The 19,451-nt window shown below is 46.3% G+C and overlaps 1 protein-coding gene and 1 pseudogene across 1 annotated transcript; one reads left to right on the top strand and one right to left on the bottom strand.

Annotated features, from left to right (window-relative positions):
- Positions 1–144: 144 nt before the first annotated feature.
- Positions 145–2,900, top strand: LOC119362925 (transcription termination factor MTEF18, mitochondrial-like). Its single transcript, XM_037628208.1, has 2 exons — positions 145–391; positions 763–2,900. The coding sequence occupies exon 2, from the start codon at positions 802–804 to the stop codon at positions 2,665–2,667; it is 1,866 nt and encodes a 621-aa protein (XP_037484105.1). The 5' UTR covers positions 145–391; positions 763–801; the 3' UTR covers positions 2,668–2,900.
- Positions 2,901–5,655: 2,755 nt separating this feature from the next.
- LOC119362917 lies at positions 5,656–9,319 on the bottom strand (annotated as a pseudogene).
- Between the last annotated feature and the right edge of the window lie 10,132 nt (positions 9,320–19,451).

The raw sequence follows: 19,451 nt of genomic DNA, 5'->3' as shown, positions 1-19,451 counted from the left end.
GGGCCGTCGCCTCCCCAGCCTAAATGAGAAAGGCCCCTATGTACATACAACCCACAACCCACAACCTATGTACACACAGCCCACAACCTAGAAGGCCCATTTATCAACTACTAGTCCTAGTCCTCCTCTTTGGGGAGGAACGAATCCAGCCCAGTGAGCCAGCAACCAACTCAATCTTCTTTGATCTGCGAGTTGCGACGGCAGACCCCTGAGCGTGGGGGTGGGGCACCGGCGTCCGGCCTGTTGGCCGCTGTGGCTTGCCGCCGTGGGGGGCGACCGCCGGCTGGTGGCCGGCCGGATTGGACTCGCCGGAACATCCGCTCTTCGGCTCCTGCCTCCGCCGCGAACAACACCAGACAACGTCGACGCCGCGCGGTGCCTCAGTGAGCCGGTGAGCAGACTGCCCTCGCTGGATCTATCTCAATCTCTCCCCTATGGAAATTGTGGAAAGTTCAAATATTTTGATTCCACGAAAGAAAAAAAATCACCTTAGTTGAGGAGAATTCTAATTAGGTCATCTGGTCATGGATTTTGTACTGAAATAGAAAATGCCCTTTACAGCGAACCGAATTCTGCCCGTGGTTAAATAGGACTTTAGGGGTGCAAAAAAATGAAGAGCTCAGTTGTAGTGAACCGAATTCTGTACTGATTAGTAATAGATTTTGTAAGCTAATGTGAAGAAGATCGATATAATTATCTAAGTTTCTTGATATTTGCAATATCTAACTTGTTGTATTTGTATGATTTCGTTTTTTTTTACAGCTTCGCCCCTCCAAAGATTTCTTTCAAGCTCCAGCACTGATGGGGTGGGCATGGGCAGCCCTCCGGTCCGGAGTTCCAAGGTGGTGTGCCCAAAATCCATCGTGCTCGTCCAGCTGGGTTGGCTCGATCCGCCTCATCATTCGGTCGCAGCCCTATTCGATCACTCCCAGTCCCAGCCACGGCGGGGAGGAGGATGGGGATCCAGACGAGGTCAGGCAAGAGATGCTGAACAGATGGATGTTCCGCGCCGCACAGACAACTTTCAGGGACTACCTCCATGCCACGCGCGGCTTGTGCTTCACTGACGCCAAGCATATCAGCGAGCGCTCGCCTGTCTTCCTCGGCGAGCTGCTGGATGAGGTGAAGGTGAACAAGGCGGTGACGAAGGCTGCCGATCAGGGTGAAGACGAGGCGAGGCTGAGGTCAAAAGTGAAGAAGAGGGTCAGCAGGGCGCTGGTGCGATTGTTCCACCGCCGCCCTGTCAACGAGTTCAGGCCCTTCTTTGAGAGCATTGGCCTCAGGCCAAGCGAGTGCGATTACCTCTTGCCGCAGGACCTCACATTCCTCGCGGATGCCGAGATGCTGCTCGAGAGCTACCATGCACTATGCAGTTACGGCATCGCACGCCGCAAGATTGGAAGGATATACTGGAATGCTACCGAGGTGTTTAGTCTTGGCCAGGGCGTTCTTGCATCTAAGCTCGAGGCCCTTGAGGGTCTAGGCTTCAGTAAGGCCAGTGTGATCAAACTAGTGATCTCTACTCCGACCGTGTTGGTTCATGACCCGGCCGTGGAACTGAAGACGTTCTTGCTGTGGCTGGACGACATTGGGATTCAGCGAGACTGGATCGGCCAGTTCTTATCTGAAAGGGTGTCCTATAATTGGCCAAAAATGGTACAAGCCCTTCAGTCCTTGAGCGATCTGGAGTTCACCAAGGATGACATTGGTAAAGTGGTGAGGAAAAATCCACATTTGTTGTTGGAACAGTCTGGTGGGGAGCTACACTCCACAGTTGACACCATGCAAATGGTCGGATCTGGAAAAAGGGAGCTACTTGATCTTTTTCTGAACCACCCCAATGTTGACAGCGTGGATGTCGGTTGGAACATATCGAAGGGATCATGTTTCTTACATGACATTGGCATAAGCTATTGTGATGTGAAGAAGATTTTGGATTCTCACGGATGGATGTTCGGTGCTGCCCCCATGAAAGCCACGAGCACCATTCTTGCGCAACTCAATGTGGGCAAGGCGCGGCTGCGAAAGATCATAATGGAGGAACCATGTCAGTCGATGAATTATATGATTGGCTCGAAGGTCAGCAGACTGCCGAGATGTAAACCTGAACCCTGTGTCAAGGAGAAGAGAGAATTCTTAAGACGCATAGGATTTGTCGAAGGCTCGGAAGATATGGAGAAGGCACTCAAAGCTATCCGTGGAAAAGGCACAAAACTGCAAGATCGGTACAACAAACTAGTGGAGAAAGGGTTAGACCCAAAACATGTAGCCCACATGGTGAAGGTTGCTCCTCGGATTCTGAATCAGAAGACGGACGCCCTTGCTTATAAGATATCCTTCCTTGTGCATGTGGCGGGTTATCCCCTGAGTGCTCTCCCTGCGTTCCCACGGTACCTAGAGTTCACTGTGCACAAAAGCAAACTTAAGATGCTGATGTACAGTTGGCTGCTAGAAAGGGGGCTGGCTGCACCCCAACTTACTCTAAGCACGGTCCTAGCTTCCTCGGAAACAGAATTCATCAAGGCTCACCATGTATATAAGGTTCCCATGGGTCGTGAGGTTTGGTCGAAGCTCAAGCGGGAGGGAGGTAGCTTCGGCCAAGAGGAGATCAGATGGCTGCGACACAGGTGCAACTTGGACGATAGTCGAATCGAATGCATGAGTTGATTGCTTTTCTTTTCTTTCTTTCTGCATTTCTAGCTCAATACTACATTATTCAGATATAGTACAACCTTCTATAATCCCTGCCTCCTCACATATTCCTGTTCTCTTTCCGAAGAAACATGTGATAATCCTGTCAGTGATATTTGTAATTTGGGCTTCTAGCATTGTGGTACTGGCATTTATCATTGCATTGTTCTTTTTTTTTGGTGAGAAATCACATTGTTCTTTTGACGTCATGGTAGTACTATTTCACATCTTATTCACATTGTACTTTTTTTATTACGTATTTCCGAGAGCTCAGAGTTGGTCTTAGCAGTATTCAAAATATATCCTCAAACAATTTCTGTTGGCTCATTTTGGCCCCTCCGAGTTTCTGACCATATAAATGACTGAAATACCTTCTCCTAATGTCCTGCCTAGACTCTTGTGGTCCAGTGTTGGAAAATGTATAATCAGAGAATGGAAGATGAGGAAAAAAAGAAACAAACTGGAGAAAAACATACAGATTGAAGCTTTCGGATGGAGGATGTATGTATATAGTGTGGAGTGTTTGTTTTACTTCACTGTTTATTCAGAGTGATGTGTGTCCCAGGAAAAAGTAGGAATCATGCTTACAATATTTGAGCATGATGAGAAGGTTTGAACTGGCAATTGCGCCACACTAGCCAAACAAAATCTGCACAACAGGAGTATCTGGAAGTTTTGCAATGCCACTTGGTTAACTATACCTACCTTAGGTTTTGTATAGTTTCGCAAACTGAGTTATTACAGGGACAGAGAAACAGAGGGCTCATGTAGGGTAATCCGTACACAGAGAAAGCACAAAGTCACCAACTCCTTTGGTCATAAATTTGATTATAATTTCCCATTAAAAACCTTTTATCATACGCTCATGAACCAAACCTCAATCTTATTAGCACGAATTAATCTATCTAGAGTTTCAAACCAAGCTAAATGACGTGCCTAGCTAGCACATCTGATCTACAACCATCCAAAAAAGCTTGAAACAAATTCCAAACATGTATACCACTCTATCCTTTCTGTTCTTCCTTTTTTGCATAATACTGTACAAAATACAGACAGAGAGATGACAACAGCACCGGCAAAAGACTTGGTGCTGCACTTCAGCCGCGTCAATACATCATAGGCTGGCTGCATCCTTCTCAGCGGTGGCTCCCTGATGGATAGCCACTTCCCGTCGCCCCGCTGCACCTGCACCAACAAGTCCTTCTTCCCTGCCGTGCCCTCTGTTGATGTGCGCGCGGTAGTCCTCGCATTCCCTCCCCATTCCCTGATGGACGTGGTGGGCGAGGTGGCCCTGCATGTCACGCAGAACCAAAGCCATTACTCGGTGAGCGCAAGGAAGAAGACCTCAAATTTTCGAAATAAAGAAGGGATATCTCATGGGTGCATCAGGGGATGTCAGGGAACTCCAATGCGAACAGTGTGTGGTGTATAACTAACAGTGGTTATAATGTAGTCAATGAACACCACTAGGTAGGATCTTCAGTAACACTGACCACAATGAGACGAGTGAGCAAGTCAGAGGCTGTAGACCCCCAGGCTGGGTCGGCGGTATCCATGAGATCACCAAAAAGTACGGTCTTCAGTAAAACTGGCCGCGATGAGAAGAACGAGCCAGTCTGTACACCCTCAGGCTGGCTTGGCAGTATCTATGGGATTGGGATCTGGCAAGTTTGCTGGAAGATCATGCCATGCATCGTTCTGAAACAGGCTGAATATACCAAAGAAGTGAGTATCATTATAGCACCAGTAAACTCCAACAACGAAAAAAGATACTCCCTCTGTAAACTAATATAAGAGCGTTTAGATCACTACTTTAGTGATCTAAACGCTCTTATATTAGTTTACAGAGGGAGTACAAAACAAAACCAGCATTGTGCATATAGAAGGAAGGACGACAATTGATTTCACAACAAGTTGGGCATTTATCATAACTAAAATGAGAGTAATACTTGATATCATGACTTGTTTCTACAATATAAGCTGAGTATAATACACAAAAACTAGCTGCATAGTAAATTCCTTAGTTCATCCTGCTTGATGACAAACCTTGGAATCGAAAGGGTTTAGGCTTAGTAGAACTAAAACCGAGTACATGATGTGCGGTTTCAGTACTACTAGGTGTGAGGAGGAGGTTAGCCTTGATGGCCAGGTGGTACCTCAGAAGGACACCTTTCGGTATTTGGGATCAATGCTGCAGGAGGATGGGGGTATTGATGAAGATGTGAACCATTGAATCAAAACCGGATGGATGAAGTGGCGCCAAGCTTCTGGCATTCTCTGTGACAAGAGAGTGCCACAAAAGCTAAAAGGCAAGTTCTACAGGACGGCGGTCCGACCCGCAATGTTGTATGGCGCTGAGTGTTGGCCGACTAAAAGGCGACATGTTCAACAGTTAGGTGTGGCAGAGATGCGTATGTTGAGATGGATGTGTGGCCACACGAGGAAGGATCGAGTCCGGAATGATGATATACGAGATAGAGTTGGGGTAGCACCAATTGAAGAGAAGCTTGTCCAACATCGTCTGAGATGGTTTGGGCATATTCAGCGCAGGCCTCCAGAAGCTCCGGTGCATAGTGGACGGCTAAAGCGTGCGGAGAATGTCAAGAGAGGGCGGGGTAGACCGAATTTGACATGGGAGGAGTCCGTTAAGAGAGACCTGAAGGATTGGAGTATCACCAAAGAGCTAGCTATGGACAGGGGTGCGTGAAGCTTGCTATCCATGTGCCAGAGCCATGAGTTGGTTGCGAGATCTTATGGGTTTCACCTCTAGCCTACCCCAACTTGTTTGGGACTAAAGGCTTTGTTGTTGTTGTTGTTGTTGTTGTTGTTGTTATCCTGCTTGATGTGTTTGATTAATTATTCATTAAACCACTTATATATCAACACCCCAAGATATCGTCCAGCGATGATTTTACTTCACATTTTAAAAGCGGTACAAGCACCGGACAAGAAATTTACCTGGTTGCACATACAAGAGACCTGCCTCCAACCTCCACTTCTCTCCCTATGCATATTTTACTTTCAACATTGCAGAGCTTATATTGCCGTCTAAAGTAGAGGTTCTTTAGGTCAAGAAGTTCCATATAAATCAGGAGGTATCATCTGCAAGTTCTCTACAAGGAAATGGTTTGATTCACTTTCCTCCGTCACAAGAGGTGGTGCTGGAGCCCTGACTACCCTCGGTAGAACTTCGCTCCAGCTAGGCGCCAAAGACTTGCCTCCTCCCAAAATTATCATCATCTACCTGTAGATCAGGATGCTTTTCAATTCCAACATCCTCATGTTACACTCACTCCAGATCTCACAGCATTTCAGGAATAGTACAGACCTCCCCCATGCTCCTGTGAGCTGAGCCCAATTGCTTCACTCTAACAAGTCATGAATCTGACACAGTCACATTCAAATCCCAAGACAAATGATTGAGAAACAAAGGTATATTATGCGATGGCATAACACCTTGGAACTGCACATCATACACCAATTTAGCCGAATGGAAACCATCTGCAGGCCGCAGCTGGGTTCCAAACAATACCATCAAGCACATCAGGGTGCAGTGAGACCAGAGTACACCGTGAGGAAGAACTCGATAAACTCTGGGACAAGATCCACCATCATATGACCCCGAACACCCACAATATTTTTACCATTAGCAAAAGCACCACACACCAGACAACCCTTGCACAAGGAGACAGCATGAAGACGGAACAAAATGACCATAGCATACACGCCCAGTAGCCACACATCAGAGCAGAACACCATGGCACACGGCATTATCACCCAGACCGGTCTTGGCGAGTGGATGGAAGAGAACACATGTTGACATGGTTAAAAGGGAGCTCCGAACCATGCCAAAACTTATCTACCAAGTCCAGCGCATCAAATGACTCCACCAAAGAATTGGTATTTCGCAGGGAGCAATTGTAATTGTTCCTGATATTTGCCTTTCTCCGAAAAGAGAGACAACAACAACGAAGTGGTCGAAGCTTCAAAAGAGATGATCTTCCCATCAACTTTAGACATATAATTTGCTGCATTGGCTATCTCCCCCTTTTCCAACAACGTTCTGATGATATAATTTATAAGACGAGAGCTGGGAGCACAACCACTCTTCTCCATTGATGAAAACATATTGTCAGCTTCTTCCAACGATCCTTCTTTCAGAAGATTCTGTATTACTACTCCGTAAGTAGAGGCATTAGGTACGAGCCCACAGGCTGGTAATGAAGCAAACAAATCGTTAGCTTCTTCTCTTCTCTGAACCTTGTACATTGCATTAATCATGGTATTGAGTATTGCAATATCGAACTTCACATTCATTGCACCTAATTTCTGGAACAAGACGATCGCTTCATCGGTGCAATTATTCCTACAAAATCCTCCAAGAACTATCCTGTATGTGGAAATGCTCACTGCTGTTCCACTTTCAATCATCTCATTGAACAACTTCTTTGCAGCAATTGTTGCCCCAGCATGAAATAACCCATCCAGTATGATGTTATATGCAACAGTGTCAGGTTTAACTCTCTTATGCTCCATTTCTCTGAATAGAATAACACCATCATCGAGCCTTCCACTCTTACAATACCCACTAATAAGTGAGCTATATGTAACAACAGTAGGCTCAATGCCAGCTGATACCATGGAATCAAGTACACCGAGTGCTTTCTCCATGTTGCCGACTAAGCAATATCCATCAATCAGAGTATTAAATGCAATGAGATCAGGTCTCTCACCAATGTCTATAACCAAGTCAAAGATATGGTGCGCATCTATGACCCTTCCTTCGTTGCACAGACTATGCATTATTGAATTGAAGAAGACAATGGTAGGACGACAAATACATTTGTCCGTCATTTAAAAAATGAACTCCTTCGCTTTCACCAAATCACCGTGTGTACAGAATCCCTGAATTAAGGAGCGATAAACAACTTTGCTTGGCTGTACTCCCTTCCCAATCATCTGATTAAAATTGTCCACAGCATCAGCCAGCCTACCCATTCTGCAAAGTGCAGCTATTATGGTTGCATAGGTGCACACATCCGGACTCATTCCTTGTTCCCGCATTTCAGTCAACATATGCATAACTTCATCCATCATCCCACACTTAGCATATGCATTAATGAATATGTTGAAAACATGGTGGTCCGGTACAATACCTTTGCCTACCATTGAATTAAAGAGATTAACCATATCAGCAAAGCACCCTTCGTTTGCATACCCATGAAGCAAAGTAGAGTAGGATACGACATTAGGCTTGTGGCCCTTCGCAGCCATGGAATAAAGAAGTTCTGCAGCTTCTCTGCTTCTTCCATGCTTGCAGAGGGAGGCCATGCATGAGTTCCAAGTGACAGTATCTGGTACAAGACCGCGGCTTGTCATTTCTCTAAACATTTGAGTCGCCTTTTTCCACTGGCCCAAAGTGGAATATCCATGGATCATTGCATTATATGTCACTCCATTCGGTCGAATATCATCATCAACCATCTGCCGAAGGAATAGCTCAGCCTTGTCCATAGCTCTGGCCTTGCACAGTGCATCGATAATTGAGTTATATGTCACCACATCAGACACAACGCCTTGCTGCGTCATTTCATGAAATAGATTGCATGCCTTGCCTACTTTTCCTTCCTTAAAGAAGCCATAGATGACAGTGCTGTATGACACCACGCAGGGGGAGCAGCCATCTCCTTTTGCCATCACCCGGAGCAGATCGAGCGCTCGCTGGCTCCTGCTATCTTCACACAGGCTCTTCAGAACTGTTTTGTATGAGAACTCATTTGGCACACAGCCGAGGTCGGACATCCTATGAACCAGCACGTTTACTGCTTCATCTGTCCGTTTTGCGCAGCAGAGGCACTTGAGGACGGTGCTGGCGACGATCTCATTTGTTTTGAGGCCTGTCCTTAGGAGGCGGCCAAATAAGGCAAGCCCTAGGTCCGGACGACGCACGCGGCAGCAGCAGTTCATCAGGATGGCGTAGGTGTAGACTGTGGCGGCACCACCGGCCGGCCTGCTTCTTCTCGGCATACGCGGTTGAAGAGGGCGATGGCGAGGGCGGGGCCATCTCTGCAGGCAGCTGAGTCTGGCGCACGGGCGAGGGCGGCAAGGAAGCCGCCCAGGGAGCGCTCGTGGACCGGAGTGTCCTGCCGTAGCAATTGGTCGAACAGGTGGTGTGCGTCCTCCGGGCTGAGCGTCCCGGCACGGACGCGCTCCGTGGCCGCGGCAAAGGCGTCGCGGGGAGACCATGACCGTGACCGTGAGGGTGGCGAGGTGGAGGTGGAGAAGGAGGAGGAGGAGGAGGAGGAGGAGAGGCGGCGGAGGAGGAGGCCGATGCGGGACATGGGCATGGTGGAGGAGTTGCGGAGGCGCATGCGGAACATGGTCACATGGGCGGGGTGGGAGAGAAGGAGTTGCGGAGGTGGAGGCGGAAGCTGGACACCTGGCGGTTGCGGGTAGGTGGATGTGGAGGAGGAGGAGCGGCGGTGGCGATGGCGGCGGCGGCGCGTGAGCCGTCGGGGGTGGGGAGGACGCGCCTGGTCTGGGAAGTGGCAAATTGATCGCGGGTCAGTTGTCCTGCCGTTTTGGTGGCGGTGTTGAACGTGTGCAGCAGGAAAGTTTTTCAGGTATACACATGACATCGATGTCTAGTGTGGCGGTGTTGGTGATCCCTTCAAAATTTGAATCCCGATCGATCGACTTCCACCTCCGCCTCCACCTCCGCTTTCGCCCTCCACCTCCGCTTCCGCCCTCCATCTCCACCTCCGCCCCCTTCCCAGGCGCTGCCGCCGCTGGAGTAGAGCTGGTGCTCTATTGCCGCCCACACAGGGGCTCCTCGTGACCTGCGCCCAGGTGGAGGCGAGCACAGGCTGTTCCTCCATCTTCACCTCCGTACCCACCTCCGGCCACTGCATCCAGACGCAGGTGCTCCTCCTCTCCCACGTTCAGGAGCTGCTGTTGGGTTCGGCTGGTGCCCAGGTTCATCTCTCTCTGATCATTTGATCCTCTGCTGGAGTACATCTCTCTGCTGTCGCTGGAAACGAACTGCAAGCATAAACAATACTCAAGTGATTTAAGAGATGTACTGATTTAAGAGTAGTCAAGAGTAATTCAGAAGTGCCAACATTTGATTCAAGAAATTTGCTGCCAATAATTCAACAAATAATTTGAACAAGTTAACTGAATTAACTGTTGACTGTAGCATTTCAGAAGTACATCAATATGTTAAACTTCAATTAGAACACGCTACGTCAGAATCACCTATGGCGTATTGTCGTCCGCATCCAACCCTATGGCTTAAGTGATGTGTTCAACAGCATGAAAATGAATTTAGAAGGCGCATAAGTAACACTAGTTTATGTACCGAGTTGCAAAACATTTGATTGTTCGATTCCAGATTACCCTCTGTACAGTACTAACCTCAATGTGTGGCGACTTGTGACTAGGCAAAGAGATCAGACACAAGACCACCACATCCCCATAGCAAAACAAAAGCTGAGAATTGTTCAGGGACAGATGATAATGAATAAGTTTTGGATTGATAAACCGAGAAGACTAGCAGAGTTAGGGTAAGGGCCAGCATGCTCACCTCGAGCTGAGACTGGCATTCAGACAATAGGAGTAGCAAATCATTAAACTGTAGCATTTCAGACAATAGGAGTAGCAAATAATTAAACTGTAGCATTTCAGACAACAGGAGTAGCAGACCAAACTGTATTAACTGTTGACCGTGCATCATTGATTTTGAAAATTCAGGAAGAACCTCTGCCATTCTGTTGATTTACTTTAAATAAAAATCATAGACTGAAAATGTTGTCATCTGGATTACACATGTTCCTTTTCTCATTAGAGGATCATGAGAGAAAACTATTGAAAATAGACTGGAGTAAAAAAATCTGAGAACACACACACACAACAAAAACAGGTTCATGACTGGAGTAGTACTATAATAAGACCTGACAAAACTTCTGTTGGCTGGGAGAGATTTGAGTGTTTTTATATCATTGCTAAGAGATTTTATTATTGTAATAAGACTTGACAAAACATCTTGAACTGATAATCTACAGCAAACTTGCTTGAATGCAATGCAAGCTGTACCTTGATAAACAATGACCACGTAGCAAAGAGAGGAATGAACTGCAAACATAAACAATTTGATGAGCATTTGGTTTAACTAGCCAATAATTTGATCTAACCATTTGACAAAATCTGAATCTACTGATGCAGGAATACTATCAAATTACTGTTGGAGTACAATTCAGATTACAACAGCGGTACCTAAAAGCAGCAGAAGATGGTTGTCCCAATCCTCAACTGCACTCCACCTGCAGAAGATGCAGAAGATGAAATGGGTGATGATGATGCAGGAGTACAAATGGATGAAGATGTAGGGGTACAAATGGATGAAGATGCAGGAGTACAACATGCAGGTACAGCTACAATGGCATTTCAGAAATTTTCAGTTAATGGTGGAAGAAAAAAATCAGTTAAATTACAGAATACAGTTTGATGATATGATCATATCATCATTTGATCATTTGATGATATGATCATATCATCATTTGAATGCTTATGTTCATTTGACCATTTTTCCTTTGATCATTTGATCATTTTTCCGTTGTTGTATTTCTTCGTGCAGGTGTTGAGAAATCAGTTAAAAAAAGGGATAGCCTCGATGACAAGCAAAAGTATGCTGCTTATGTTGCAATGCACACACCGTGCATGAGTAGAGGGGGCAAGAAAAAGATTGCAAGTTTTTTTGGAGTGGGTGTATGGAATGTACAAAGAGTTTGGAAGAAAGCAATGAAGCAAATTGCTCAAGGTCTGGAGGGGGATGTTTCAAGTCAGAGAAAAAAGAACTATGGAAGAAAGCCAAAGGACATTAATCTAGATCAAATACCTAGCATCCCACTTAACAAGAGGTTTACTATCAGGTCACTTGCTTGGAAACTCGGGTGCAGCCCTACGACACTCCACCGGAAGTTCATGTTGAAGTTGTTAAAGAGGCATACAAACTGTTTTAAGCCAGTTCTGAAGAAAAAGAACAAGAAGGTGATAACCCACAAGTATAGGGGATCACAACAGTTTTCGAGGGTAGAGTATTCAACCCAAATTTATTGATTCGACACAAGGGGAGCCAAAGAATATTCTCAAGTATTAGCAGTTGAGTTGTCAATTCAACCACACCTGGAAACTTAATATCTGCAGCAAAGTGTTTAGTAGCAAAGTAATATGATAGTACTGGTAACGGTAGCAAAAGGTAATGATAGCAAAAATAATGTTTTTGGTATTTTATAGTGATGATAGCAATAGCAACGGAAAAGTAAATAAGCGAAGAACAATATATGGAAAGCTCGTAGGCAATGGATCGGTGATAGAGAATTATGCCGGATGCGGTTCATCATGTAACAGTCATAACATAGGGTGACACAGAACTAGCTCCAATTCATCAATGTAATGTAGGCATGTACGTATTCCGAATATAGTCATACGTGCTTATGGAAAAGAACTTGCATGACATCTTTTGTCCTACCCTCCCGTGGCAGCGGGGTCCTAGCGGAAACTGAGGGATATTAAGGCCTCCTTTTAATAGAGTACCGGACCAAAGCATTAGCACATGATGAATACATGAACTCCTCAAACTACGGTCATCACCGTGAGTGGTCCCGATTATTGTCACTTCGGGGTTGCCGGATCATAACACATATTAGGTGACTATAGACTTGCAAGATAGGATCAAGAACTCTCATATATTGATGAAAACATAATAGGTTCAGATCTGAAATCATGGCACTCGGGCCCTAGTGACAAGCATTAAGCATAGCAAAGTCATAGCAACATCAATCTCAGAACATAGTGGATACTAGGGATCAAACCCTAACAAAACTAACTTGATTACATGATAAATCTCATCCAACCCATCACCGTCCAGCAAACCTACGATGGAATTACTCACGCACGGCGGTGAGCATCATGAAATTGGTGATGGAGGATGGTTGATGATGACGACGGCGATGGATTCCCCTCTCCGGAGCCCCGAACGGACTCCAGATCAGCCCTCCCAAGAGGTTTTAGGGCTTGGCGGCGGCTCCGTATCGTAAAACGCGATGAATCCTTCTCTCTTATTTTTTTCTCCCTGAAAGCAAATATATAGAGTTGGAGTTGAGGTCGGAGGAGCTCTAGGGGGCCCACGAGGTAAGGGGCGCGCCCAGGGGGGCAGGCGCGCCCCCACCCTCGTGGCTAGGGTGTGGGCCCCCTTGCCTTGATCTTTTGCCAGTATTTTTTATTATTTCCAAAAATACGCTCCGTGGAGTTTCAGGCCATTCCAAGAATTTTTGTTTCTGCACATAAATAACACCATGGCAATTCCGCTGAAAACAGCGTCAGTCCGGGTTAGTTCCATTCAAATAATGCAAGTTAGAGTCCAAAACAAGGGCAAAAGTGTTTGGAAAAATAGATACGGCGAAGACGTATCAACTCCCAAGCTTAAACCTTTGCTTGTCCTCAAGCAATTCAGTTGACAAACTGAAAGTGATAAAGAATTTTTTTTACAAACTTTGTGTGCTCTTGTTGTTGTAAATATGTAAAGCCAGTATTCAAGTTTTTACCAAAGATTATGAACTAACCATATTCACAAAAACTCTTAGGTCTCATGTTTACTCATATCAATGGCATAATCAAGTAGCGAGCAATAATAATAAATCTCGGATGACAAAACTTTCTCAAAAAAATTATAATATGATATAACAAGATGGTATCTCGCTAGCCCTTTCTGAGTCCGCAAAACATAAATGCAAATCTCCTTTAAAGATCAAAGACTGACTAGACATTGTAATTCATGATAAAAGATGTAACGCCCGGATAATTAAAGCTATAGTAAACTCTGCTAATGATGCCTTGTCACCATATTTTCCTAAGCCAAACCGCCTTTCGATAAAAATCAAAGTCAAATTCAAATTTAAATTTGAAAGTCAATTTATTACTTCTTCAAACAGTAAAACAAAAATGTGTATGATATGATCTAAAATCTCCAAGCATTGGTAAAAATAAAATCAACTCCATTGGATGCCCAGATTGCCCCTGAGAATTATTTTAGTGGACCACTAGCATTAAATTAAGCCTTTTAAATTAAATAAATATTTAAAATATTCAAAATAAATTAAGTCTTGTTGTGCTAGCTGAAAACATTGTGTAGTATTTATATGATAAATATCAAGTTCAACTAAAATCATTTGGTATTTAATTAAATTGCCAAACTGAGAGGGAATAAAGGAACAGTATAAGAAAAATAAGAATTAGAGTAAATCTCCTCTGCACTAGGCCTAGCGATCACTGTTCCAGGCCCAGCCCAGCTAAACGGCCTTTCCTCCTCTCGCAGGAGATAGGCAGAGGCCATGGCGTGGCGGCCATCCACGGCCACCACGGCCGGATTGCCGACGCCTGGCGCTACAGAGCGCCTTGGAGAGGATAAGGAGGCCGTCCCCGATGTCGTGGACAAACCCTAGCTGCTTTTCCACTTCCCCTCGCTCGCTCTCCTCTCCACAACACGCGCCCGAGACGCCGTCGCCGCCTCTCGTCGATCCCGCGGCCACCGGCCTCCCCTCGTCGCGCCAAGAGCGCCAAGAGGTCCAGGAGAACCGTCGTGGTCTACTTCGTCTACCCCGAGCACTGAATCGAGCAAGGAAGGCCCGTACACTCGCCATCGACCTCGTCTTCAACGCGTACATCGCCGGCGTCCGGCGTCGATTGCCGCCGCTCCGGTCCACCTCCGGCCTCCCCGACCTCGCCTTCGTGCTCACTGTGAGCTCCTCCCTTGATTCCCCTGTTTTGCCCCGTCGATCCGTTGCCGTATGTTGCCTGCGCTCGTTGAGGCCGCCATGGCCGAAGCATCGCGTCCGCGCACGCACCCGCATGCCCCTGCCGCCTGTGTACGCCCGTGCCCGCTGTCGCATGCCTGCTGCAGCCCGCGCCCTCGTTCGCCCCTGGCTGTGTCCGTTCGCACGTGCGTGCGTGCACCCGCCGCACCCTGGCCGAGCGCCCGCGCCGCTCGCGGCACCCGCGCTCGCCCTGCTACTTCTTGCTGCTGCTGCGCTGCCGTTGCTGCTCGACTACTGCCGCTACTACTTGCTGTCGTGCTGCCCTGCTCCCACTAACTACTGCTGCATTGCACTGCTGCTGCTAGGTACTTCTACAGCCGGTTGCTGCTGCTACAGGCCATGGCCATAGCCATGGCCGAGTGTGTTGTGTGGTGTGCGTGCGTGTATTCTGGGTATGAGGCCGGCCCTATCCAGATTAGTTAGTACTAATTAGATTAGTTTAGGGCTGCTACTTTTTATGTTAAATAGCCTAATGTGTTTGTGACAGGTGGTCCCTCACACTAAATACCCCCCTTTTAGTTAAAATAGTAGTCAATGACAAGTAGGCCCCATGGCCACTATTCACACTTTAACCAGGTTAAACATTGACTATGGACTTGCTGATTGTGTATGCTGACTCAGCCACTGGACCCCACCTGTCATTCTAATAGGCTAGCTGTGTGTATAAAAAGTAGTACACTGTTTAAATTCGAATTTAGATATATTCCAGAAATTCAGAAAATGTTTTAAAACTTTGAAAATTCATAGAAAATAAACCGTATCTCAGATGGAAAAACTTTGTGCATGAAAGTTGCTCAGAACGACAAGACGAATCCGAATATGTAGCCCGTTCGTCTGCCACGCATCCCTAGCATAGCGGACACGCAACTTTCTTCCTCCGTTTCATCTGTCCGAAAAATGCGAAACACCTGGGATTCTTTCCCGGATGTTTTTCCCCCTTCGCCGGTATCACCTCCTATCGCGTTAGGTCACACCCGGCACATCATATTGCCATGTTTTGCTTTGTGGTGCTATATTTGCTTTATATTTACTGTTTCTTCCCCCTCTTCTCTCCGGTAGACCCCGAGACCGATGATGCCGCTGTGATCGACTACGTCACCGACGACCCCTCCTTCTTGTCTGAGCAAACCAGGCAAGCAAACCCCCTTGAGCATTTCGATATCGCCCATTTCTTTCCCTCTCATGCTTGCATTAGAACTGCTACTGCTTTCTGTATGATCCTACTCTAATGCATAGCCTGTTTTGTTACCCGCTTTCATACTTTACCTGCTTATCCTAAACTGCTTAGTATAGGTTGGTTAGTGATCCATCAGTGACCCCCATCTTGTCCCAGTTGCCTCGCTTTATGTTCGATGACTCGATCAACGTGATCGACGTCCAGGTCCCGACACCGCACATCACCCCCTAGTTGTACGACTCTGCAGAGTTACCATCGAGTGCCGAGGGTGGAACCTCTTACATCACTCCTGATGAGATCTCCGTAGTGTAGCTATACGGTCGAGGTCATCGAGGGTGATTTCCTCCTTAACCACTTCCGTTACGGCTCTGTCGTGCAACCCATCAAACGTGAACCTCGAGGGTGGATCCTCTTACGTTCACCTTGATGACAACATCGAATGGAATTCATCGGGGGTGATTCCTCGGGTTTTCCCTTTAGTGTTAGACACACAGTTACTATGGTTACTATGACTTTATACTGAACCATGTTACTAAAGACGGGTCGACCCTGAGGGGTACCCGTGCGAACTTAATAACGAGTGATGTGGAGTCGGGTTGACCTGGAAGGTGCCCGCGAGATACTTACGAGACGTGGCCGGGCATTCTTAGCCCTTGCCGCAAGTACTCGAGATGGGGCGACGGGGTCACATCGATCGTGAGTCCCTGCTCGTTACCGCGCGTTCCTAATCCACTATGATTTGGATATTTGATTCGAGGGGTCTCTGGCCTGATAGCACTAACCATCACGTGGGCATAGTATGGACGTTCTGCGTCGTATACATCAGCCGAAGCTTAATAGATGTCAGCGACTGGGCGGCGCGCGCCGGGTTGGACTGCGTAAGCGCCTGCCTTGTTGAAGGAGGTAGCTAGGTCTGCTCACCGGCCGCCCTCGCAACGTGCAGGAGTTTCCGGGGAGATGGCCCATGACCCCTGGGGGCATAGGTTTAGTCCGGCGTGCTGACCTCTCTATTAAGCCTAGGTCGGGTTGCGGTGTATTGTTTGGCCGAGGCCGGGCATGACCCAGGAAAGTGTGTCCTGCCGGAGTTAATCGAGCGTGGTGGGTAAGTTGGTGCACCCGTGTAGGGAAGAAAACATCTATCGATAGCCTGTCCTACGGTAACGGACACTTGGAGTTGTATCCCGATCGATACAACTAGAACAGGATACTTGAGATGAGACATGGAGATGAGACTTGGTTATGAGATGATAACTGGATAGTATGGCTCTGGGATTGCTTTCTCGCAGGGAGTCAAGAAAGGGTCTCTGGCCGAGGTTGGTAACACTTCTACTATTTTACTTTATGCTACCCTACTCCCTCCTGTTGCTGCAAGATGGTGGTTTCCAGAAGATGCTAGTTTTCGATAGGCTAGGCTCTCCCCTTCCCTTCTGGCATTCTGTAGTTTAGTCCACAGATACAATCCATTCCTTTGATACAGATGCGTACTTAGTTTAGATCTAATGTAAGTCTTGCGAGAACTTTGGATGAGTACTCACGATTGTTTTGCTACTTCTTTTTTCCCATACCCGATTGTTGCGACCAGATGACGGATCCCAGGAGCCAGACGACGCCACTGATGACTACTACTACCCTGAGGATGCCTACTACTACGTGGAGGCCGCCGACGACCAGGAGTAGTTAGGAGGCTCCCAGGCAAGAGGCCTTGCCTTTTCGACCGTTGTTGCTTTTGTGCTAGCCTTCTTAAGGCAAACTTGTCTAACTTATGTCTGTACTCAGATATTGTTACTTCTGCTGACTCTTGTGTATTCGAGCTTATGTATTCGAGCCTTCGAGGCCCCTGGCTTGTAATATAAAGCTTGTATTATTTTAATTTGTGTCTAGAGTTGTGTTGTGATATCTTCCCGTGAGTCCTTGATCTTGATCGTACACATTTGCGTGTATGATTGAATCGAGGGTGTCACAAAAGAGATCCAGTCAAGTCACACTCAATGTAAACTAACAATAATGAATGCAAATGACAGTGGTGCTCTCCAACTGGTGTTTTTTAATAAGAGGATGATGACTCAACATAAAAGTAAATAGATAGGCCCTCCGCAGAGGGAAGCAGGGATTTGTAGAGGTGCCAGAGCTCGGTTTTGAAATAGAGGTGAATAATATTTTGAGCGATATACTTTCATTGTCAACAAAACAACCAAGAGATGGCGATTTCTTCCATGCTACACACATTATAGGTGGTTCCCAAACAGAATGGTAAAGTTTATACTCCCCCTCCACCAACAAGCATCAATCCATGGCTTGCTCGAAACAACGAGTGCCTCCAACTAACAAGAGTCTCAAGGGGAGTTTTGTTTGCAATTATTTTGATTTAGTTTGCATAAAGCATGGGACTGGGCATCCCGGTGACCAGCCATTTTCTCGTGAGTGAGGAGCGGAGTCCACTCCTCTTGAGAATAACTTGCCTAACATGGAATATACGGACAGCCCTAGTTGATACATGAGCTATTCGAGCATACAAAATAGGATATTTATTTGAAGGTTTAGAGTTTGGTACATACAAATTTACTTGGAACGACAGGTAGATACCGTATATTGGTAGGTATGGTGGACTCATATGGAACAACTTTGGGGTTTATGGGATTGGATGCACAAGCAGTATTCCCGCTTAGTACAAGTGAAGGCTAACAAAAGACTGGGAAGCGACCAACTAGAGAGCGACAATGATACGTCTCCAACGTATCTATAATTTTTGATTGCTCCATGCTATATTATCTACTATTTTGGATGTTTATGGGCTTTATTATACACTTTTATAGAGTATCATTTTTGGGATTAACCTATTAACCTAGAGCCCGGTGCCAGTTTCTGTTTTTACCTTGTTTTAGGGTTTCAAAGAAAAGGAAAACCAAATGGAGTCTGACCCGGAACTTCACGGAACCCATTTTTGGAAGGAAAGAAGCCCAGAAGACTTGAAGTGCACGTAAGGGAAGCTTCGAGGAGGCCACGAGGTAGGGGGCGCGCCCACTCCCTGGGTGCGCCCTCCACCCTCGTGGCCCCTCTGACGTACCCCTTCCGCTTATATATTTCCATTGAAGGAAATATGCCCTAGAGGCAATAATAAAGTTATTATTTATTTCCTTATATCATGATAAATGTTTATTATTCATGCTAGAATTGTATTAACCGGAAACATAATACATGTGTGAATACATAGACAAACAAAGTGTCACTAGTGTGCCTCTACTTGACTAGCTCGTTAATCAAAGATGGTTATGTTTCCTAACCATAAACAAGTAGTTGTCATTTGATTAACGGGATCACATCATTAAGTGAATGATCTGATTGACATGACCCATTCCCCTAGCTTAGCACCCGATCGTTTAGTATGTTGCTATTGCTTTCTTCATGACTTATACATGTTCCTATGACTATGAGATTATGCAACTCCTGTTTGCCGGAGGAACACTTTGTGTGCTACCAAACGTCATAACGTAACTGGGTGATTATAAATGAGCTCTATAGGTGTCTCCGAAGGTACATGGGTTGGCGTATTTCGAGATTAGGATTTGTCACTCCGATTGTCGGAGAGGTATCTCTCGGCCCTCTCGGTAATGCACATCACTTAAGTCTTGCAAGCATTGCAACTAATGAGTTAGTTGCGTGATGATGTATTACAGAACGAGTAAAGAGACTTGCTAGTAACGAGATTGAAC

This window comes from Triticum dicoccoides, chromosome 1A (assembly GCF_002162155.2).
Source record: "Triticum dicoccoides isolate Atlit2015 ecotype Zavitan chromosome 1A, WEW_v2.0, whole genome shotgun sequence".
In the NCBI taxonomy this organism is placed as follows: Eukaryota; Viridiplantae; Streptophyta; class Magnoliopsida; order Poales; family Poaceae; genus Triticum; species Triticum dicoccoides.
Note: the sequence above shows the minus strand (reverse complement) of the source record. Positions and strands in the feature narration are given on the sequence as shown.